Genomic DNA, 22,547 nt, shown 5'->3' on the forward strand with positions numbered 1-22,547 from the left:
CCGGGAGATTCCAAGGCAGGAAGAGGCAAAACAAATGAGACGCCTTGAAAGCGATCGAGGCCGATCCTTCTCAAGATTTGGAGATGGTTTTAAAGGTAGCCTGAGTATTAAAAAACCCCAACCCTCCGAAAAAACCTGCGATTCAATCCCTCACGGGGAGTCGCTTGGTCATTCGGTTTAGGCTAGGTCGACTCCTTCCGTCGGCAACGTGGTAAAGAAAAGTTCCGGGCCGGGAAAGGCAACGCTCTACCTCATATTTGCGGACTTCAATAAACTTGTGTTTTGTTCATTCACACTGTCGGGCGTATGTCTTTGCATCAGTTTCTGCGACCTCCCGGAGACCCTTCTTCAAATGTACGGACTCTCTGTCCGATTGAAAGGGAAACCAGGGCACGTCTAGTTAGGAAAGGCCACAACTATGTTGGGGTTCAGTCGAATCCGAATTCAATAGTCACCGAGTCATGCGATCAATGGTATTTATTCGAGCGCTTATTGCGTGCGGGAGACTTTGAAGAGCGCCCGGGACAGTAGGCAACGACGGAGTTTGTAGGCAGGGCTTACAGCGGGCGTCTCTGGGAACGGCGCTGGGTGGGGCTGAGCTGGCCTTGGGCATTGCGCTAGGCCCGAGCATTGCTGGGGGTTGGGCGGGGCCAGGGGGCGCTGCGCATTGGTTGGGGCCAAAGTGACGTTGGGCGGGGCCAGAGGGGCAATGCACATTGGGCGGGGCCTAAGTGTCGTTGGGCGGGGCCAGAGGGGGAGTGCGCATTGGGCAGGGCCAAAGTGACGTTGGGCGGGGCCAGAGGGGCGCTGTGCATTGGGCGGGGCCTAAGTGACGTTGGGCGGGGCCAGAGGGGGGCTGCGCATTGGGCGGGGCCTAAGTGACGTTGGGCGGGGCCGGGGGGGGCTGGGAATTGGGCGAGGCCAAGGTGACGCGAGGGGGGGGGTTGTCGGGCGGGACCAAGGTATCCCTGGGGGAGGGGGGGCCGTAGGCGTGCGGCTCCGGCCCAGGTGTCGGCGGCGACCGGCCCGAGGCCCAGAAGCCTTTGCGCGAGCGGCGGCAGGTGCCTCGCTGAGGTGTCAGGGCGGAGACATGGCTACCGCTCCTGCCCGCGACGGGCCGGACCAGGACGTCCAGGCCAAAGGGGCTGGACGGGAGACGATGGAGCAGATGAGGTAAGGGCCGCGGGAAAATGCTGAGGGAAAGGATGAGGCGAGGGCCGAGGGAAGAAGATGAAGGAGCAGACGAGTTGAGGGAGGTGGGCAAATGCTGAGGGAAAGGACGAGGCGAGGGCCGACGGAAGATGACGAAGGAGCGGACGAGGTGAGGGCGACGGGAAAACGCTGAGGTAAAGGACGAGGCGAGGGCCGACGGAAGAAGATGAAGAAGCAGACGAGGCAAGGGAGGAGGGAAAAAGCTGAGGGAAAGGACGAGGCGAGGGCCGAGGGAAGAAGATGAAGGAGCGGACCAGGTGAGGGAGGCGGGCAAATGCTGAGGGAAAGGACGAGGCGAGGGCCGACGAAAGGTGACGAAGGAGCGGGTGTGGTGAGGGCGGCGGGAAAACGCTGAGGTAAACGATGAGGCGAGGGTCCGACGGAAGAAGATGAAGGAGCGGACGAGGTGAGGGAGGCGGGAAAATACTGAGGTAAAGAACGAGGCGAGGGCCGACGGAAGAAGATGACGGAGCGGATGAGGTGAGGGAGGCGGGAAAAAGGTGAGGGAAAGACGAGGCGGGGGCCAACGGAAGGAGATGAAGGAGCGGACGACATGAGGGAGGCGGGAAGGTGCTGAGGTAAACGATGGGGCGAGGGCCGAGGAAAGCCCGTTGTTGGGTAGGGACTGCTTCTATATGTTGACGATTTGGACTTCCCAAGCGCTCAGTACAGTGCTGTGCACACAGTAAGCGCTCAATGAATACGATTGGATGAATGAATGAATGAATGAATGAATGAATGGAACGGAAGAGGTGAGGGAGGCGGGAAAAAGCTGAGGTAAAGGACGAGGTGGGGGGCCGAGGGAAGGAGCTGAGGGAAAGGATGAAGTGAGGGCAGCGGGAGGAGCAGAGGCAAAGGCCGAGGCGAGGGCCAAGGGAAGAAGATGAAGGAACAGACGAGGGGAGGGAGGCGGGAGGATGATGAGGTAAAGGACGGGGCGAGGGCCGACGGAAGAAGATGAAGGGGCGGACGAGGTGAGGGAGGCGGGAAAATGCTGAGGTAAAGGGCGAGGAGAGGGCAGAGGGAAGAAGACTGAAGAAGCGGACGGGGTGAGGGAGGCGGGAAAATGCTGAGGGAAAGGACGAGCTGAGGGCGGCGGGAAAGAGCTGAGGGAAAGGACGAGGTGAGGGCACAGGGAAGGAAGGATCTGACGTGAAGGATGAGGTGAGGGCGGCGGGAAGGAGCTGAGGGAGCGGCCGAGGACGGGGCGGCGGGAAGGAGCCCAGGGAAAGGACTTGGTGAGGGAGTTGGGAAAAAGCGGAGGAAAAGGACGAAGTGAGAGCGGCCGGAAGAAGTCGAGGGGGCGGGCGAGGTGAGGGGGGCCGCCAAGAAGCTGACAAAAACCACCAAGTGAGGGCGGCGGGAAGAAGACGATGGAGAGGATGAGGCGAGGGCGGCGGGAGGGAACCGAGGGGGCGATGGAGGGGGCGGGGCGGGCGGCGGGAGGAGCCGAGGGAGACGGTGCCCAAGATGGAGGGCGGGGGGGGGCGGGGGCGGCGGGGGGGAGGAGCCGAGGGAGACGGTGGCCGCCATGGGGGGCGTGGGGGGGCGTGGGGGGGGCCGGGGCGGGCGGGAGGAGCCGAGGAAGACGGTGCCCGCCATGGAGGGCGTGGGGGGGCGTGGGCGGCCGGGCGGAGCCGAGGGAGACGGTGCCCGCCATGGGGGGCGTGGGGGGGCGTGGGCGGCCGGGCGGAGCCGAGGGAGACGGTGCCCGCCATGGGGGGCGTGGGGGCGCCGGGGCGGGCGGGCGGAGGAGAGTGGGATGGACGGTCTGGAGGGGCGGGCGGGATTAGGGGGAGCCCCGGGGCCCGGGCCCGACGGCTTCGGCCTCCCCCCGCCCCCAGGACCCCAAAGCTCCCGCCGGCCCCGGGCCCTCACGGAGCCGCGCGGACCACCAAGGAGAAGACCCCGCCCAGGGCGGCGCCCAAGGTAAGCGCCCCGTGGGCTCGCCGCGCCCGATGCGCCGCAGCGCAAATGACCGGCAATGGGCGGGAAGGAAAAGGTGGCAGGGGGGTGGCAAGCGGCGAGAGGGGTGGGGGAGGCTCTGTAGGGCGTGGGGGGGTCGGGAGCGGGAGGCTTCAGAAGGACGGACAGAGAGGAGGGACGCGCCCCCACACCCAAACACCTACCGGGAAACCTTCACCTACGTCTGTGCAGCCCTCGGGGGAGCAGGCGAATTAGCCGCGTGTGCATCACCCGGGGGAGCAGGCCTCACAGCCGCGTGTGCAGCCCCGGGGGAGCAGGCTTCACAGCCGCGTGTGCATCACCCGGGGAGCAGGCCTCACAGCCGCGTGTGCAGCCCCGGGGGAGCAGGCTTCACAGCCGCGTGTGCATCACCCGGGGAGCAGGCTTCACAGCCGTGTGTGCAGCCCCGGGGAGCAGGCTTCACAGCCGCGTGTGCATCACCCGGGGAGCAGGCTTCACAGCCGTGGGTGCAGCCCCGGGGGAGCAGGCTTCACAGCCGTGTGTGCAGCCCCGGGGAGCAGGCTTCACAGCCGCGTGTGCATCACCCGGGGAGCAGGCTTCACAGCCGTGGGTGCAGCCCCGGGGGAGCAGGCTTCACAGCCGCGTGTGCATCACCCGGGGAGCAGGCTTCACAGCCGTGGGTGCAGCCCCGGGGGAGCAGGCTTCACAGCCGTGGGTGCCGCCCCCGGGGAGCAAGCTTCACAGCCGTGTGTGCATCACCGGAAGGGCAGGCTTCGTAGCCCCGTGTGCCGCCCCGGGGAGCCGGCTTCACGGCCGCGTGTGCAGCCCGGAGGAGCAGGCTTCATAGCAGCAGCAGCCCAAGCCCCCCCGCCACCCTTGCCCACGCTTCTGGGCCGGGCCGGGAGGTGCCACCAAAGACGGCCCTGGGTGTGAGTTTGGGGCCGTGCCCCCTTCCCCGCCCTGGTCTGCTCGCCGTTTGGGATGAAGGCTTTCCGTGTGGACCATCGGCTCCCGGGAAAGACTCCCCGCCCCGCGACTGGCCCCGGCTCCCTTTCCCGCGGGCCTCCGCCGCCCCCGCCCGAGGTCCGGCCCGGGATGCGGGGCTCGCCCCGGGCGGGGGGCGGGGGGGGGGCGGCGGCGGGCTCAGGCTGATGGGGAAGGCCACGGTGGACCCCCAGCCCGGGGGCGCCCCCCGGCCGCTCGGCAGGCGGCGGAGCCCGGGGGGAGGCGGTCACCGCCGTCGCCGCGCAGACCGATGGCGTCGAGGTCGGGCCCGCGGAGCGGCACCGGCCGGCTTCACTGCCCGACCCTCTCCCCCTCTGCGCGCCGTCGGGGCGGGGAACCCGTCCGCCGACTCGGGCGTAGGGTAATCTCCCGAGGCCCGACTGCGGTGCTCCGCGCAGAGTAAATGCTCAGTAAGTACCACCAATCGATCGATTGGCCGATCCAGCGTAGAGCCGAGCAGCCGCGTACCGGTGAGCAGGCGGACGCAGGAGGTGAGCCGGGCGGGGATTCGACGAGTGCCCGGACCGGGGCCGTGGACGTTTGGAGGGAGAGGAAAGGGAAGAACCCTCTCCTCCCCCGGCCCGATTCCCCCCCCGCCTTTTTTTTTTAAAGCGGGCAGCCGTCGGTGGAAGGTCGGGCACAAGCCCCCGCCCACCCCTGCCGCTTTGGCCCCACAGTGGTAAACCCTAATGCTCTTGATGAGAAGATGATGATGTTGCCGACTTGTACTTCCCCAGCGCCTAGTGCAGTGCTCTGCACACAGTAAGCGCTCAATAAACACGATTGATTGAATGGATGGATGGATGGATGGATGGATGAATGAGTGAATGAATGAGTGAATGAATGAATGAATGAATGAATGAAGAAATCCAGTGACGACGATTGCGGTCTTCGTGAGGCGCTTACTAGGTGCCGAGCACCGTATCGAGCACTGGGGCGGTTCCAAAGCTTTTTCCCGTGCCATTCATTGTGTGTCGTTCCTTCATAGAGGGTGTTGGCTGGAGGCGGCCCCTCCAGGCCGAGTCGCACCGCTGCCCTTAAACGTAAATGGGCGATGAAACACGAGAAAGCTAGAGATGACGGTTCCTCCGGTTTGGATGCCGACGACCTCCCGTGGAAAGCCAAGCGGGAGAAACGTTGTGGCCCTTCACCCATCCCGTTTGTCCCGCGCAGTCAGAAGCTGCCAGCCCGGGGCTGGGGGGAGGCCGGCGACGACGGGGCCAGCGGAGTGCTCCTGGACTGGAGTCAGGATGAGTTAGTCGCCCAGTTTGAGAAGCTGAAAATCACGGGTAGTGCTACTGAGAGCAGAAAGGCAGGGGCCAAGAATCACTTGGTGGCCGGCAAGCTCCCGAGAGTTTGGGAGGAAGACGAAGGACAGCAAGAGCCAGCCGAACGCGGGCAGGGTGCCTCCCTCATCGGAACGAGAGAAGAGAATGTAGGAATGCGCCGTCCCAAACGCAAACGACCCGTCGAAGGAAATCCGGAAGAGCGACGAAAAGTGAATTACAAAAGATACCATGATATTCCTGAGGCGGGCTCGGAGGAAATAGTGGCAAGGGAAATTTCCCGCAGGTGAGAACTCCAATTTTTTTATTTACATTTCTATTTTCTTTTCACGGTCTGGGTTAAAACACACGGGAAGCAGCATGGTGGAGCGGATAATAGGGCACGGGCCTGGGAATCAGAAAGGCGTGGGTTCTGATCCCCACTTCGCCACTTGTCTGCTGCGTGGTTTTGGGCAAGTCACTTTGCTTCTCTGGGCCTCAGTCGCTCCCCCATCTGTAGAATGGGGATTGAGGCTGGGATCTCCGCATGGGATGGGGACAGCGTCCAACCCGATTTGCCTGTACGTTCACCCCAACGCTTAGCACGTTGCCTGAGGGAGAGTGAGCGCTTAACAAATACCACAGCCATTATCGTTGTCGTTATGACTATCGCTGCATGCCAGGCGTTGTGTTGAGCGCTGGGGTAGACACAAGCCAATCCAGGTGGACGCAGTCCGTGGTCCTTATGGGGCTCACGGTCTTAATCCCCATTTTACAGATGGGGGTAAGTGGGGCACAGAGAAGGGAAGTGACTCGCCCAGGGTCACATGGCAGGCAGGCGGGCAAGTCAGGAATCGAACCCAGGTCCTCCCGGACTCCCAGGCCAGTGTCCTGTCCGCGAGGCCTCGCTCCTTCTCGCCGACATTTAAACCAGCCTCATGGTTTAGCGGGAAACCCCGTGCCCAGGCACGCGGGAGAAACCGAGGAGTCAACCTGAAAGAAATTCACTAAGCCGCTTCTCTGTTTGCTGTCGTCTTCGCTTCTGCCGGTAGACGATTCGATTCTGAGGTGCGAAGGCCGCGAGCAATACTTGCGCTCTCTTGTCTCAGTCGCCAGGGTGCCAAGTTCTAGGATGTAGAAGTGGCTAGGAGAGGGGAGGGCAGCTTTGACACAGACACGAATCAGGCTCCTGGAGGATGTTTGCAGCGCTTTAGGATTTTTGCCCTCGGAAAGATTAATAGGCTCGTCGCGTTGCTGAGGAAGAGATGATTCGAAATTGTCTGGATGAATCAGAGATGCCAGTTCCCGTATGGCGTATCGTTTTCGATTTTATTATTTTCCAGTTGGCCAGGGCTCGAAGGTGAGGTAGAATTTCTGGTTGTTGTTTTTTGGGGGGGAAATTCGGCCAGAACCAGACCCGCCTGGAGAATCCAGCCAAATCCTACGGTTGCTTTACGATTTGCTGCTTTCCTTTTGAGGTGTTTCCGGCTGGAGGCAGGTGACCTGGGGTCTTGGCTTTTGTGGTTGTTGGTTCTTTTGCTTTCTCAAACAACAACAGCAAATAAATACGATTGATAAACAACAGCGGAGCAGAGTCGGCCTCTCGGCGTTTCAGTTTTCCATAATTTTCTAACGTATCTTGGACTCCCGCTTGGGTCGTCTTGTCTTATCTTATGCCGTCGAGTCGTTTCCGACCCACAGCGACACCACGATGCATCTCTCCCAGAATGCCCCTCTCTCCATCTGCAGTTGTTTCGGTAGTGTATCCATAGAGTTTTCTTGGTTTACCATTGCCGCCTTCCGCACAGTAAACTTTAGCTTCCGCCCTCAACTCTCTCCCTTGCCGCGGCTGCCCGGCATGGGTGAGTGTTGACTTGTGGCAGAATGCCTTCCACTCGCTAGCCACTGCCCAAGCTAGCAATGGAATGGGTAGGCCTCTGCTTGACTCTCCGTCCTGTAGCCGAGACTGGTAGAGTCCTGGAAACTCTCGGGGTGTGACCCTGAGAGGGGATGGGTCTTCTTAGAAGTCACAGAGCACCTTGTCTTTGGGACCCGCTCGTTCATCTGAGCACCAGCCAAAACAGGCCAGCGGTCCGTCAGGGAGACTTCTCGGGCAGTGTGAAGTTTGAATCCTGTCGTGAGGATTCCCAGTCAGGTAGGAGGGGAAATATCACTTGAGGTTTGTCTGGCCGGGTTGTTTCTTGGACCAGAGAGGGACCTCGAGTGGAGAGTGAATAGCTACTTCAGTGGTGTCTTGTTTCTGGACTAATGTGATAACTTTTCCGTGGGTATAGAAAATCCGTCTTAATAGGTGGAGACTTGGAAAACGTAGTCTTCCGCTATAAGCTTTGTGCGTTTGAAACGAGGACAGTTCCCCAGTTCGTAGATGGCTGGACAGATTCCAGGTAATTCATACTACCAGCAAAATGATTTCCAAGGTGTCTCTCGTCCCTGCAAATGATAACAACCGAGAGTGAGTGCAGAATTTACTTTTCGTGACTTTCCGTGTAGGCTACGGGTACCGCAGAAAGAGCTGATAGCCCGAGCAGTGAGAATAATTGGGACCAAAAAAGCAATTGAACTGCTGATAGAAACTGTCGAAGTGGAACAAAGAGGCGGAATCCTTAAACCGGTGAGGAAGAACTGCCCTCCTTTAATGCTTTTCCATAGCAAGGCATGCCTATTGGATAGCTTCTAGACGATCGTTTTTTTTTTTTTTGCCTCGTGGTTGGGACCTTCTTTTTTTCCTTATTGTCACGAATCATTCTGCGTGGCCTAGTGGATAAAGCCCGGGCCTGGGAGTCACTTGCCGTCTGTGTGACCTTGGGAGAGTCAGTTAACTCCTCTGGCCCTCAGTTTCCTGCCCTGTAAAGTGGGGATTTAATTCCTGTTCCCCTTCCTACTTAACTGTGAGCCATATGTGGGACAGGGATTGGGTCCCATCTGATCAGCTTGTATCTACTCCAGGTAAACCCCGGTTCTTCTCACCAACAACTCTAGTAAGTGGTCCACATTTGGAATTCCCAGGAAATGGAATTTTTTCTACTCTCTTGTGTGGCTCAGGCAGCTGAAAGAGCAGTAAGGCTCAGGGTCGGCTTCAGACGGTAAGGGAGGGAAGCCATCGCTTCGGGGCACAGGCCAGGGGGTAAAGGCAAAGCCCTGGCACCCAGCAATGGCAACGGCCCTATCAGGTCACCCCACTCTGGGTCACCCTGACGGGGAGAGAGCGAAGGATAGATACCCCCCCCCCCCCTTTCCATCCAACCTGCCCTGGGGCAGAGGTGGTGCTGAGAAGCTTCCCAGTCAGTTGATCAGTCATATTTATAGAGCACTTCCTGCATGCACAGCACTGTACTAAGCGCTTCGGAGAGTACAACAGAACAATATAACAGAAATATTCCCTGCCCTCAGTGAGCTTAGACTGGTGCATTCCTGGTCATATCTAGCATATCTCTGTTCCCAGCAGGCCGCTACTATCCTGCACTACTAGAGATTGGCTTTGAAGTCATGGTATAATGTATCCACTTGAGGGTTCGCTTCAGTGCAAGGGGGTAACTTCTGTGTACCCCAGCACTTAGAACAGTATTTGATGTACAGTAACAGATACCATAAAAATGCATGCAGCAGCTGGTCAGGGCCCGTGTCTGTCACTCTCTCTACGTCCTTCCAAGTGCCTGGTTTGGTGCCCTGTGCACCGGAGGCCCTCAGTAAATACAGATGAGTCTGACATCTAATTGATGTAGCGGGCTTTGACGAGTCTAGCTGATGGTCTGTTGGGTGGGTGAATATAATTGACGCTTGCATTCATTTACGTAGGATGGAAGTGGAAGAAAAACACCTGGAGAAATCTATCTGAATGTCTTGAGAAACACTAAGAGCCTAACCGCCGAGCAAATTGAGGTAAAAATCGTGTTGGCGCTGTGCCGCTCGGGGAACGGGAGACTCGGTAGCTATTACTCAGAGAACCATGCATGAGGCTGTGGCGACCATCGATCGATCCATGGCATCTGTTGAGTGCTCCCTGTGTGCCGAGCACTGTACTAGGAGCTTGGGAGAGAACAAGACGGTCTCCGGGTACTTTCACATGCAGGCTTCCCTTCTGGTAATGGGTGCGGTTCAACGAGGTTGACCAAGTTGTCCTTGGCCCCTCCCTGTGGACATAATGCGCTATCAGGCTTGTAGTCCATCTTCTGAGAGGTGAAAGAATTATTCTGCAGCTGGCCCACCATGGACCCAGTGGACCCCTGGACAACTGCTAAGATGTGGGAAAGCTTTGATGAAATCATAGCTTGAAAACATTGCCTTCCAATCATCCCTCCCCTTTGCCTTTACACTTCCCATCCTGTAAAGACCCCTTTCTTCCCTCCATCCATCCCCTGCTCCATTCTTCCATCCATCTTTGGGAGATTTGGGTGAAATTCTGGTGGCAATGTTATGAGAGATAGTGAGGCGCATATATACATACTGGCAGTCCTGGGACATATGGTGCAATTGGTTCAAGGAGTCTGCATGTCAAGTCAAAAGGATGTAACCTGCAACCAGTTTTGTCACAGGAACAATATTGTAAATGGGCGAGTGGTTCCTGAACCAAGGTCAGATCCTCTGAGAAGCAGCGTGGCTCAGTGGAAAGAGCACGGGCTTTGGAGTCAGTGGTCAGGGGTTCAAATCCCGGCTCCGCCAATTGTCAGCTGTGTGACTTTGGGCAAGTCACTTAACTTCTCTGTGCCTCAGTTACCTCATCTGTAAAATGGGGATTGACTGTGAGCCCCCTGCGGGACAATCTGATCACCTTGTATCTCCCCAGCGCTTAGAACAGTGCCTTGCACATAGTAAGCACTTAATAAATGCCATTATTATTATTGTTAATGCTACCAAAAATTGCCCAGAATTGGGTACTCAGCCAACTCTCGATGAATGATACGACGACAATAATGTATTTACAGCCGAATCAGGGAGGTTCTGAGTTAGGGTATGCAACTTCTACTTGGTGAGATCCTGTTGGGACTTGTGGGAGTGGCCAAAAGACCGACTCATGACTGCTGCTTCCTTGTGCACTGTGTACACCTATGGAGAATTTCTGGCTGCATCGATGGGATCAGTCCACTGAGAGTCAGTCTCTGTTTGCAAAGCCCTTGCTCGAGGAAAGCAATCTCTCCCCTGATGTTTTTTCTATGTCTCACTTTTTCCTCTCTCTGTCTCTCTGTCTGTCTCTCTGTCTGTCTCTCTCCCCGCCCCCCCCCCAGTAGTCGGTTGAATTAAATTCCCAGCCTGGGCAGAACTGAAATTTCTATCCAATTGTGTAAATCTGCCTCTATAGAATATTTATTAGCAAGGTCTCATTATTTGATGGTTAATTAAATTGATGTCTTTTTTAAAGGAAATTTTCTGTGAGGAACAAAAATGCAAAAATATACATCAAAAGGATGCTACCAAGAGATGCCTACAAGTCTGGAGGGGAAAACCGAAATATCACAATTTGAAAGACGATTGTGATCCTTCAAGCAAAGCATTGGCCCTTCCGGAAGATTCAAAGAATGCAGTGAAACAGTTAGGTTCAGAGGAATCAGTCAAGTTTGTTCCTCCTCACGATTGTGAGCTTTCTTAATGGTATTCTGAATCTGTTTTTTTAAAACAAGAATTGTTTAAAAACCTTAGAGTTAGTCTTTATGTTGTTTGATTAGGACCATGTTGGTGATTTTTGTTTGCAGTGTGGTCAAGCAAAGTTCTGGGCTGGGGAAGGCATTGGTTCCTTTCATATCTGGGGAATTAATCTAAGAGAATCTAATATGACGGGTATAGGGTTTTCTTTTTATTTCTTCTAACTTGAATTTTAAATTTAATGTTGATGTGAAACAATTTAAACAGTTGTTGAAGGGCAGTATGGGCATTTCTGGTTTCAATTTTGCTTGGGTCATTTCTTTTTCTTTAGAAGAATATGTAGTCAAGGCTCTTCACAAGATAGAACGTGACTTGGGGTATTCACTTGCTCACTAGTATCTCTTGATCTGTATGAGCCATTTTAAAGAACAGTCCCATCCAAACTGATCCTACTCTGTACATGATTCTTTCGGGGCTATTCCTAGAAAAGAGACCCAATTCTGCAGCTGAAAATGAACTGTTAGTTTATATTTTCAGTTCTGGGACTGCAGAGAACCATGACATCTAGTTGTTACCGCTCAATATACAAGAATTTTCACCAGTCCAGTCATCTTCTTCTTAGTCTTAACCCTGAGGAGTGAGGGACACATTATTTACAGTGAGGTTTCAACCTAAACCTTAATTTGGTCCAAACTGATTGCCTTTCAAACACAAAGTCTGATCTGTTTGATGTGTGGAAACAAAAATAAACTTTGGCAATTTACTTGGCTTCCTACCTCCTTTTGAGTATCTTTACAAAAAATCCAACTTTTCCCTAAAATCTCAAAATGCATTTTTTCTTAAAGAATAATAACATGGGTGGTTCATATAGCAGAAATGTTTCCAGAATTAATGGGAAAGATTACGAACAGTTGTTTTGAGAATGGAAACCAAAAAGCCAAATTATGCATAGCTACCCCAAAGTTCACGTGTGCAACCTTTTTCTAGTTTTAAAATGAGAAATATGAGCATTAAGCATTTAAATGGTGTGAAAGAAGGTGGAAGGATATCAGCCAGTTCAGTATGTGAAAAATCTCCAACTCCCAACGAGAAATGGCAAAGTTTTCAATCAGTATTAAATTAGTAAGAATAAGTGTAACTGAGTGCACCTAAGCAAATGCTATAGTGTGGAAAATGGAAAGTGGCTGGGCCCAGAGATGGCCAGTATCTGGCAGCCAAGATGCTATTCCCAGGTCCAGATCTGAGCTTTGGGGTAGCTGTGAAGTTTCTTAGAGAGCAAAGAGCCTTGAGAAAGAGGAAGCATGCTCTTTGCCAAATTGTGTCTCAAGAACAGAAGCCCAGACCCAAAAATTCTTAGAAAGAAGCCAAAAATCTTGCCCAGCATCATGGAATTCTAGGAAGGAAGCCAGGCACGCAAGTCACTCCTCTAGAGCATTAATTTTGTATCTCATGCAGAAGATACCGACGATAACTGCCCAGAAACTAGGGGAAAGAAAACACCGCCACATTGGTGGCTCACTGACCTCACTGCACCCTTCAGTTGACCATCCCATCTCCCGCCATCATTACTTTCCAAAATCCTCCAGTAAGTTTATACCCAATGCCTCCACTTTTCTTACATTCATTCATGCATTCATTCATTCATATTTATTGAGCACTTACTGTGTGCAGAGCACTGTACTAGGTGCTTGGGAAAGTACAGCAAGAAAGAGAGACAATCCCTGCCCACAACAAGCTCACAGTCCGTAGTGGGGTGGAGACAGACATCAATATAAATAAATAAAATTACAGATATATAAGTGCTGTGGGGCAGGGAGAGGGAGGAAGAGCAAAGGGAGCAAAGTCAGGGTGACACAGAAGGGAATGAGAAATGAGGAAAAGTGGGGCTTAGTCCAGGAAGGCCTCCTCGAGGAGAAGTGCCTTCAGTAAGGCTTTGAACGGGGATTGTCTGGCAGATCTGAGGAGGGAGGGCTTTCCAGGCCAGAGGCAGGACACGGGCCAGGGATTGGCGGCGAGGCAGGCGAGATGGAGGCCCAGTGAGAAGGTTAGCCCCAGAGGAGCGAAATGTGCGGGCTGGGATGTAGAGGAGGGAAGTGAGGTGAGGTAGGAAGAGATAGGTAGGGGCCACGTACATGCTCTCATTATAGTTCGGCGCTCAAAAGAGACATTCCATCCATTCAAGTTTCCTCTGTGGAACTGGGGATAAGACAGATTGTGAGCCTCAAGGGGGACAGGGCTCCATTTCATAACCTGGTACCCAACCCAACATTTCACACACAGTAAGTGGTTAATAAATTTAATAGTTATAATCATATTTATTAAGCACTTCCTATGCACAGAACATTGTACTAAGCACCGGGAAAGAATATACAGGTGGGAATTCAACACTGTCCTTGGCCCTCAGAGGGCTCACAAAATATAAGAAGGAGGAAAGAAGACTGGTGACAAGTACACAAGGTAAGATGAAACAAAACACTAAGACAACATAAGAAAGAGACCAAAAATCGGGAGGGTCTTGTGGCAGGAGGAGCAGAAAATTTCAGGCTCCTTGCTGTTCCAAGTGACCATTACAACTGCGGCCACAGGGACTGCTACAGCAGCAGTGCCCCAGCCTTCCCGAGGTTTTGTCGGGGCAGTTCCAGGCTGCTGCTCCTGCTGCTTCCCTCTGTCCCGCCAGGGTGGTGGAAGGTGGGTTGAGGTGGAAGTTACTCGATGATGCAAGAGGAGAATTGGTGTGGGATTCCAGGGAGGCAGCATGGGGGTCAGCATGGCAGCACCAAGACATGGATGGAATCCTTTTCACATGCTCCCTTAGATGGTACTATTGTGCATAAGCTATTCAGTGTTGGATTTTAGAGCCCAGAAAGTTTCGAGTGAGAGAGTGAGAAAGGGAGAGTTATTTGTACACAGTTAAATCTTCTAGTAGAGAAACTCATAACTTCTGGTTAAATACATGTCGTGATGAGCTTGACTCCAAGTGAAGTCATACAGCCTTATACATGAGTGAATTGAAGTCAGAATTTGAGTTAGAAAAAATGACTATCTAAGTTTAGATAAACTACAAGCACCTGTGGATTTAAGGTCTATTGTAAATGCTGCTTATTACTTGAAAAGTTTTATGAAAGTGGGACTTGTTCCTGAGAGCAAAAAGACAACATTTAAAAGAGGCTCTCCAGAAGGTTAAAATATTTTTAAATACTACAAGAAAAAAAACTATTCTTTAAAAAAAAACTTTAGTCACTCAGGACAGACAAAGTTTCTCTATAGCCAGATAACCCAGCTCTTTTTGGACTACTATTTATGGAAGATAGCCATGCTAATCAGTCCATTAATAGTATTTATTGAGTGCCTATTGTGTGCAGAGCACTGTAGCAAGCACTTGGGAAGTGTACAAGAGTTAGTAGACAAGATCCTTCTCCTCAGAAAGCATACATTCTTGTGGGCAAGACAGACCCTAAAATAGTTTGCAGATAGGAGGAAGAAGGACAAAGGAGCATAATAATGATGATGATATTTGTTAAGTGCTTTCTATATGCGAAGCACTGTTGTAAGCGCTGGGTTGGGGGGATACAAGATGACCAGGTTGTCCCACATGGGGCTCACAGTCTTCATCCCCATTTTACAGATGAGGTAACTGAGGCACAGAGAAGTTAAGTGACTTGCCCAAAAAGTCACACAGCTGACAAGTGGCAGAGCTGGGATTAGAACCCATGACTTCTGACTCCCAAGCCCATGCTCTTTCCACTGAGCCACGCTGCTTCTCTTTATATATATATATGAGTTACCAATTACCACTCTTCTCAGGATGCCACCTGGAGAGTTTCCAGTACTCTACCAGTCTTGGCTATGGGAGGGAGAGTCAAGCAGAGGCCTACCCATTCCATTCCTAGCTTGGGCAGTGGCTAGTGAGTGGAAGGCAATCTGCTACAAGTCACCTATGCTGGGCAGCAGCGGTACGGGAGAGAGTCGAAGGCAGAGACTCAAGTTTACCGCGCGGAAGACGGCAATGGTAAACCACTTCCGTATTTTTACCAAGAAAACTCTATTGGTACACTACCGGGATGATTGCAGATGGAGGTGGGGCGTTCTGGGAGGGATGTGGGTTGGAAACGACTCGACAGTGTAAGGCAAGACAACCAATTACCACACAATTTAAGTCAAAGCAGGGGTATATGAAGTTCTCGGCATCCTTCATTAGAGACCAAATTAGTGAGAAGTTTAGCATAGTGCTTTGCACACAGTAAGCACTTAATACGACTGAATGAAAGGCATAAGGAATGAGGACTTATGGAAAGCCCAAGAATATTGTACGAACCAGATTTCAACCACCCCACTAAAATAGCCAAGCAGCTGAAACAATTAATTACACAGTAATTTAACTTGAGAGAATGGCAAAAGTTACCTGGCAAAGATTAACTGGAACTGGGCTACAATGGATCAAATAAGAAAACATGACAAATAAGTAACACTGGAAATGTCATTGAGATGCAAAAGATGCGTTAGGCATCAACAGCATCATCATAGACAGAATTTATTAAGCGGTTCGAGCCTGCAATGAGCTGTACTAAGTACTTGGAGAGTAGAGAGATGTTCCCGTCCACAATGTGCTAACAATCTAATTGGAGGAGTACAAGAAACCACAAATTGATAAATGTGCAGGAGCATCCCAAGTTACGACTACCACACAGTATGTGCAACTCAAGAATAATAATAATGGTATTTGTTAAGCATTTATTATGTGCCAAACACCGTACTAAGATAAAAGATAATCAGGTCCCATATGGGGCTCACAGTCTAAGGGAGACCAGTTACTGAATCCCCATTTTGCAGATGAGGAAACTGAGGCACAGAGAAGTTGAGTGACTTGCCCAGGGTCACACAGCAGGTAAGTGATGGAGCTGGTACTAGAACCCAGATCCTCAGACTCCCAGGCCCATGCTCTTTTCACTAGGCCATGCTTCTTCACTGTCCCTCTAGCACAATTTCTATAAGTAGACAGTATATGCTATGCTGTTCCTAAGCCTCAGCATATGTAATGCCCACCTCTGTACATCCAATCAGTTTCCTCCCCATGCTCTCCTGTTCACAGCTGCCTTTTGCCACCCTCTCACACACCAATCCCCACTCATCTCCCCTTCTTGAACCAGTGGTTTTTTTCCTTAAAAAGCTAACTACAGCAGTGACTGCAGCTGCTGCAGCAAACCCAGCCCATTCGCTGCCTACCTTCCTCTTTCCCCTTTTAGCCCTGTCCCTAAAGCCCAATCCAAGTCATGGGAACGGGGACAAGGATGGACTTGAAGAGTGGAGTGTGGTCCCATCCCCTGCCAATGATGCAGAATTTGCATCTTCCGGAAAGCGAGGGCCCTTCTCTATCTGCATCTCTGCACCCAGTTCCAACGCAACTGGGCTTAGACGGAAGATGGAGTTGCTTTTTATTTACCAAAGTGCCTTATTTCTATACTTGCCACCAGAGACGTACATTAGAGTGATCCTCACCAGTGGATTCTCACTGAGTTTTGGTTGGGCACTGACCACAGGTATGTGCTCCTACTTCCTTCCAACAGACACCAAAGAGAAAAGCCAAGACAAAATCCTCCCACTCTGACCCCTTTGGTTAACATTCTACCTCTCCTCTTTCTCCCTTTTCACGTCATGTCCCTAAACCATATCTCATCCAGCCTCTCCCAGTCATTTGAGTGTTTATTTGGGTTGAGGGAGAAGGTGGAGTTGTGCTTATCCGCTGCCTCCTAGTGTCTGTTGCATAGACTGAAACTGCAGAGTTGGGCTAGCGACAGCTGGGTGTCGACTACTTGTTTTTGCAGGCAAACTGAACATAATTCTTCCTCACACCGGCGCACCTGTCCCATTCCCCCGCTGCCCTGTGGCTTTGGAAGATGCAGGCGCGGGGCTGGGCAGGGAAGAGACAGGGTCAGCTGCAGTGGGACAAGGCATGATAGAAAATAAGCCACATGGGGGGTGTGTGTGTGTGGTGTGTGTGTGTGTGTGTGTGTGTGTGTGTGTGTTTTGCGGGGGGGGGGGGGGCATTCCAAGGGCAGAGAGAGGCCTGTTGAGTAAAGAAAGTCAGTAGGCTGAGCCAGTGGCAGTGCCAGGATGAATTCCACCCACCTTCCCTTTTGACAGCAAGTGAAGGATGCCCAGCTATCCATGAAACTGGCACATCTCCCCTCGCGAAGCAATTGGTGATTATTATTAATAATAATAATATTGATTGTGGTATTTGTTAAGCGCTTACTATGTGCCAGGCACTGTACTAAGCGCTGGGGTGAATACAAGCAAGTCAGGTTGGACACAGTCCCTGTCCCACGTGGGATTCACAGTCTTAATCTCCATTTTACAAAAGAGGGAACCAAGGCACAGAGACGTTAAGAGATTTGCCCAAGTTCACCAGGAGATCAGAGCCAGCATCCTTCTGACTCCCAAGCCTATGCTCTATCTACTAGGCTGCACTGCTTCTCTGGTGATTGAACAGTCTGTGCTGTCTGCCTGGATAGAACTGGAGAAAGTCACAGGATTGTACTTGGTAGCCTCGGCTTGCAGAGACAGACAGAATCAGGTGCTTGTAGTGAACCATTCTGGAGTCCCCTTGACTTAGTGGGCCCAGCACACCAGCACCCTCTCCAGGGAAAGGGTTAGGAGTGGAAGGGTAAAACTGGGTCTAGAAGGAGGAAGCAGTGGCTCCAGGAGTGACTTGGCCCTACAGATGCCCAGTCCTGCCCCATCAGGTGAATACAGCTGCCTTGGGCCCAGGACAATCAAACACTCAGGGGTGGGGTTCCACCCTAGACTGCCTCTGTCCTGTGGGAGAGGACAGAGTGAACCAGCAGGATGGGGGCTCCCCCTCTCCCTCCCTGTTGTTTCCTAAACCAGCTGACCCTGGTTCCTGCTGACAGCCCCAACCTCTGCCTCCCTTTACCCACCCACCCTCCCCTGCACTCATCTATCTCCTTGAAGGCAGCCATCATGCCTCGCTACTCTATTGTCCTCTCCCAAGCAGTCTGCCTACACTGAGCCCTCAATAAATGCCATTGAGTGTTGCTATTGTCACTAGTACTTGCTGATGCCTGCTGGTTGGAGGAACTTGGAGAAAAAGAGCAGAAGGGATGAAACATTTAGGTGGGAAAATACAAGCTTACCTTACAGGATGGTTGTCACTCAGGCGAACAAGATCCTTAGACTCCTTCCACTTCACCGTCAGAGGCCCAGGCTGCCGGAGTGGATTGGGTTGAAGTTCTGATGCTGTGGCTCAGTAGTGCAATGGAAATGACTGACTGATAGATTTTCTTTCATGGGGCAATAATAACAACAGCAACAGCTGTAGTGGAGAGGAATGAGGATAGATGGTAGGGAGAGAGGTTGAGTGTCTTAAAGGCGAAGGTGAGTAGTTTCTGTTTGATGTGCAGATGAATGGGAAACCATTGGAAGTTTTTGAGGAGAGAGATGATGTATGCAGAGCAATTTTTAAGAAACACTGATCTGGGCAGCAGAGTGAAGTATGGACTGGAGTGGGGAGAGACTGGAGGCAAGGAGGTCTGTGAGGAGGATGATGCAATGGTCAAGGAATGATAGGGTAAGTGCTTGGATCAGTGGGGCAGCAGTTTGGATGAAGAAGGGGCAGTCTAGAGATGTGATTACAATCCTCTTGTAATAATAATAATGACAATAATTATTATGGTACTTGTAAGCACTTACTATGGACCAAATACTGTTCTAAGCACTGGGGTAGATACAAGATAATCGGGTTGGACCCAGTCCCTGTCCCACATGGGGCTCACCCTCTAAGTAGGAGGCAGAACAAGAGAACTGAGGCACGGAAAATTTAAGTGACTTGCCCAAGGTCACACAGCAGACAGGTGGAGGAACCATGACTAGAACTCAGGTCCTCTGACTCCCAGACCTATGCTGTCTTCCATTAGGCTCTGCTACAAACTGTATTGTACTGTACTCTTCCAAGTTCTTAGTAGAGTGGTCTGCACACAGTAACACAATATGATTAATTGATAGAATTGACAGGATTTGGTAATGGGCTGAATATGCAGGTAATGGGCTGAATATGCAGGTAATGGGCTGAATATGCAGGTTGAAGGGGAGAGATGAGTGAAGGAAAATGCTAAGGTTGTGGACATGTGTGACAGGGAGGATGATGGTGTTGTCAACAGTGATGGGAAAGTTGTGGGGAGGAGAGGGTTTTAAAAACCCTTCTTTGACCTCACTGCACCCTCCAGTGACCATCCCATCTCCCTCCTATCATTCCTTTCCAAACTCCTTCAGTGAGTTTATACCCGATGCCTCCACTTTTCATTCATTCACTCATTCCATCATATTTACTGAGCATTTACTGTGTGACGAGCACTGTACTAAGCACTTGGAAAAGTACAATGTAGCAATAGAGACAATCTCTAACCACAGCAAGCTCAGTCTAGAAGGGGGGAGACAGACCTCAATACAAGTAAACAGACATCAATATAAATACATAAAATTGCCGATATATACATAAGTGCTTTGTGGTGGGAAGAGGGGGAAAGACCAAGGGAGTGAGTCAGGGTGATGCAGAAGGGAGTGGGAGATGAGGAAAAGGGGGCTTAGTTTGGGAAGGCCTCTTGGAGGAGATGTGCCTTCAGTAAGGCTCTGAAGTGGAGGAGAGTAATTGGCAGATTTGAGGAGGGAGGGTGTTCCAGGCCAGAGGTAGGAGGTGAGCCAGGGGTTGGTGTTGAGACAGGCGAGAACGAGCACAGTGAAAATGTTAGCACCAGACAAACAAAATGTGTGGGCTGGGTTGTAGGAGAGAAGGGAGGTGAGGTAGGAGGGGGCAAGGTGATGGAGAGCTTTAAAGCCAATGGTGAGGAGTTTTTGTTTGATATGTAGGTGGATAGGCAACCACTGGAGATTTTTGAGGAGGAGCATGACATGCCCTAAACGTTTCTGTAGAAAAATAATCTGTGCAGCAGAGTGAAGTATGGACTGCAGTGGAAAGAGGCCAGAGGTTGGGAGGTCAGAAAAGAGGCCAATACAGTAATCTAGGCAGGCTAGGATGAGTGAATGTACTACTGTGGTGACAGTTTGGATAGAGAGGAAAGGGTGGATCTTAACTTAACTTAACTTAATAACTTAATTTAATTAACTTAACTTACTGTTATGATGTAACAATACGATGTCCACTTCCTCTTCTCCTTGACCCCCGGAATTCTGGCTTCTGCTCCTTCCTCTCCATGGAAACCACCCTCACCAAGATCACCAATGACCTCCTTCTCACCAAATCCAATGGCCTTTACTCGATCCTAATCCTCCTCGACCTCACAGCTGCCTTTGACACTGTGGACCGTTCCTTTCTCCTGGAAACACTATCCACCTTTGGCTTCATCGACAACAATCCTCTCCTGGTTCTCTTCCTATCTCCTCCAATCCATCCATGTATTTGGATCTGTACCCCTTAGGCACTTGATATTCACTCCAACCTCAGCCCCACAGCACTTATGTACATATCCTTACACTCAGCCAATTCCCCTATCTAATTTACATTATTTAATGTCTGTCTCCCCCTCTAGATGGTAAAGCTCCTTGTGGGCAGGTATCTCGTCCACCAACAACAATGTGTTGTATTTTCCCAAGGGCTTAAATACCATTATCTCTCTGGCTGTTCCTTCTTAGTCTCCTTTGCCGCTTCCTCCTCTGCCTACCACCCTTTAGCTGCAGGGGTCCCTCAAGGCTCAATTTTGGGTCCGCTTCTAGTCTCCAGCTACAACCACTCCCCGGCAGAACATATTTACTCCCACAGCTTTGACAGCTATCTCTACGTGGATAATTCCCAAAATGGCCTCTGCAACCCTGACCCTTCTCCTTCTCTGCAGTCTCGCATTTCCTCCTACCTTGGGGATATCTCTTCTTAGATGGCCTCCTGACATCTCAAATTTGACATGTGCCAGTAGGCGTCCAGTAAACTGGATAAACTGTTCAAGGTTTCATGGTGTTTTTCACAGTGTTTGGCTCTTCTGTCCCAACCGCTGGTGGAAAGCCTTAAACCCACTTCGACTTGTTTAGGAAAACTTTTTATTTTCGGCCTGCTTAATTTGCGGCAACCATGCTGGAGAATCTCACCAATAAAGCTGCCATTAAGAAGTGCTCAGACAAAATAAGAAACACCTCAGGATACTGCCAAATTTACATATACATTTAATTCGTTTCTACTAGAAAATTCTCTCCCTCCAGTGTGTCTCCTGGCCTGGGCCAATTTTTGGGCTTATTTTTAAACAAAAGAAATGGCCAGCTGGATATTTTTAACAATAAACATTTATTAAAAGCCACTGGTGGAACAAGCAATGCCCAGAACATTAGCAGTGCCCTGATCCTGTGGTCTTAACAAAACAAATCAAAACAATGTGACCAACTTATCTAATTTATTAGCTTATTTGATTAACATAGGGTACATTTCACAGAAATGATCATAAAATGCAATAACAGGGAAATAGAATATGTTATATGTACAGACACGAAAGAATCCTAAATAATTACTAATGGAACCAACCAACAAACCCAAATGGTAAATTAAATTAGCGAACCACTACATTTTTAATTTGAGGCAGCAAGGAGAAAAACATCAGTCTTTTGAGTATTGACATGGACTTGTGTGTTTCCCCTCATACACTACTCTTTGGAAAGGTTTCAAACACAGCCAAACTCTACTTTCTACATCTCATGGTTTTACATTTGCCAACATGTCACCCACAAGTGCTGTGGGAGGACTCAGAAGGGCGGAAACTGCCAAACCCAGCAGGTTCTAATTTGGCCCTTCTGCTGCATGTCCCTCAGCTCCCATAATCAGAGAACATTACCGACAACCAGCTATTAGCCATAACCAAAAACAAAATAAAACTCGAACTTCAGAGGTTTAGCCCACGTTGCCTCCTACGATTTTCAAGCCCACTCTGAGCACTGTAAAACCTGCAGGTTATTTCAGGGGTAGATGAACAGCAGTACAAAGCCACCACACAGGAGACCTGCTTGTTGGAACAGATCTACCGTTGTGGTTTTGTACGGCTGGGATGCTTACCTTTTTGGGGGACCAGGCCACGGACTTGGCAGAGCCTGGGTTTTTGAGTTAGGAGTCGGGGCACTAAAGGCCAAGGATGGGAAGGAATTCAGAGATTGAGGGGGTGCCGTTCTGCAGGAACAGAAGCCCTCCGATTTCTGGGTGGTCCTGCAGAATCCTTCCTTCTCCAGAGACAGGATCAGCTCTCTTCAGGAGAGGCAATGAAACAGTTCTCAGAGTGTCAGGTTAAAAACTTAGGTTGCCCGAGAACAAGCCACCTGGGGTCACCTCCTTTTTTCCTGCAGTTTGGATTCGGTGCCGATCGTGTCTCCGCTGGCTGAGTTCTCTCCTGTGGCTCAGAGTGGGCTTGCTAAAGTGGAATTGAAGGCATCAAGGTGACCTGGAAAGGCCAGGTCAGTCAGTTGTCATTCTCGAGCAGCTTCTGCAGGTTGTTTTGTATCTTGAAATGGCAGAAGAGAAGCCCTGTTACCAACCAT

General features: G+C 51.3%; 2 protein-coding genes and 1 non-coding gene across 6 annotated transcripts in view; 2 read left to right on the plus strand and 1 right to left on the minus strand.

Moving 5' to 3' along the window:
• The first annotated feature begins 1,090 nt into the window (after window positions 1-1,090).
• On the plus strand, window positions 1,091-11,756 carry LOC119948122 (phosphorylated adapter RNA export protein-like). Of its 2 annotated transcripts, XM_038770022.1 has the most exons (6): window positions 1,091-1,173; window positions 3,057-3,141; window positions 5,132-5,715; window positions 7,920-8,040; window positions 9,225-9,308; window positions 10,786-11,756. In XM_038770022.1, exons 1-6 carry the CDS (start codon window positions 1,091-1,093, stop codon window positions 11,011-11,013), a joined length of 1,185 nt encoding a protein of 394 aa, XP_038625950.1. In that variant the 3' UTR covers window positions 11,014-11,756. The 2 variants fall into 2 exon arrangements, with proteins under 2 accessions (XP_038625950.1, XP_038625951.1); XM_038770023.1 differs by lacking the exon at window positions 7,920-8,040 and having other exon boundaries at window positions 10,786-10,866.
• A 3,044-nt stretch (window positions 11,757-14,800) lies between these two features.
• LOC119948231 lies at window positions 14,801-14,938 on the plus strand. Its single transcript, XR_005456642.1, has one exon. It is a non-coding gene; the product is annotated as a small nucleolar RNA SNORA7 (small nucleolar RNA).
• Window positions 14,939-21,301: 6,363 nt separating this feature from the next.
• GRAMD2B (GRAM domain containing 2B) overlaps window positions 21,302-22,547 on the minus strand; it is a 99,349-nt gene continuing 98,103 nt past the window's right edge. For all 3 annotated transcript variants that reach the window (XM_038769686.1, XM_038769685.1, XM_038769687.1), the window contains exon 14: window positions 21,302-22,510. In XM_038769686.1, coding sequence (XP_038625614.1) covers window positions 22,469-22,510 — 42 coding nt within the window. In that variant the 3' untranslated portion in view covers window positions 21,302-22,468. The remainder of the gene's footprint in view (window positions 22,511-22,547) is intronic.

Source organism: Tachyglossus aculeatus, chromosome X4 (assembly GCF_015852505.1).
Source record: "Tachyglossus aculeatus isolate mTacAcu1 chromosome X4, mTacAcu1.pri, whole genome shotgun sequence".
Lineage (NCBI taxonomy): Eukaryota > Metazoa > Chordata > Mammalia > Monotremata > Tachyglossidae > Tachyglossus > Tachyglossus aculeatus.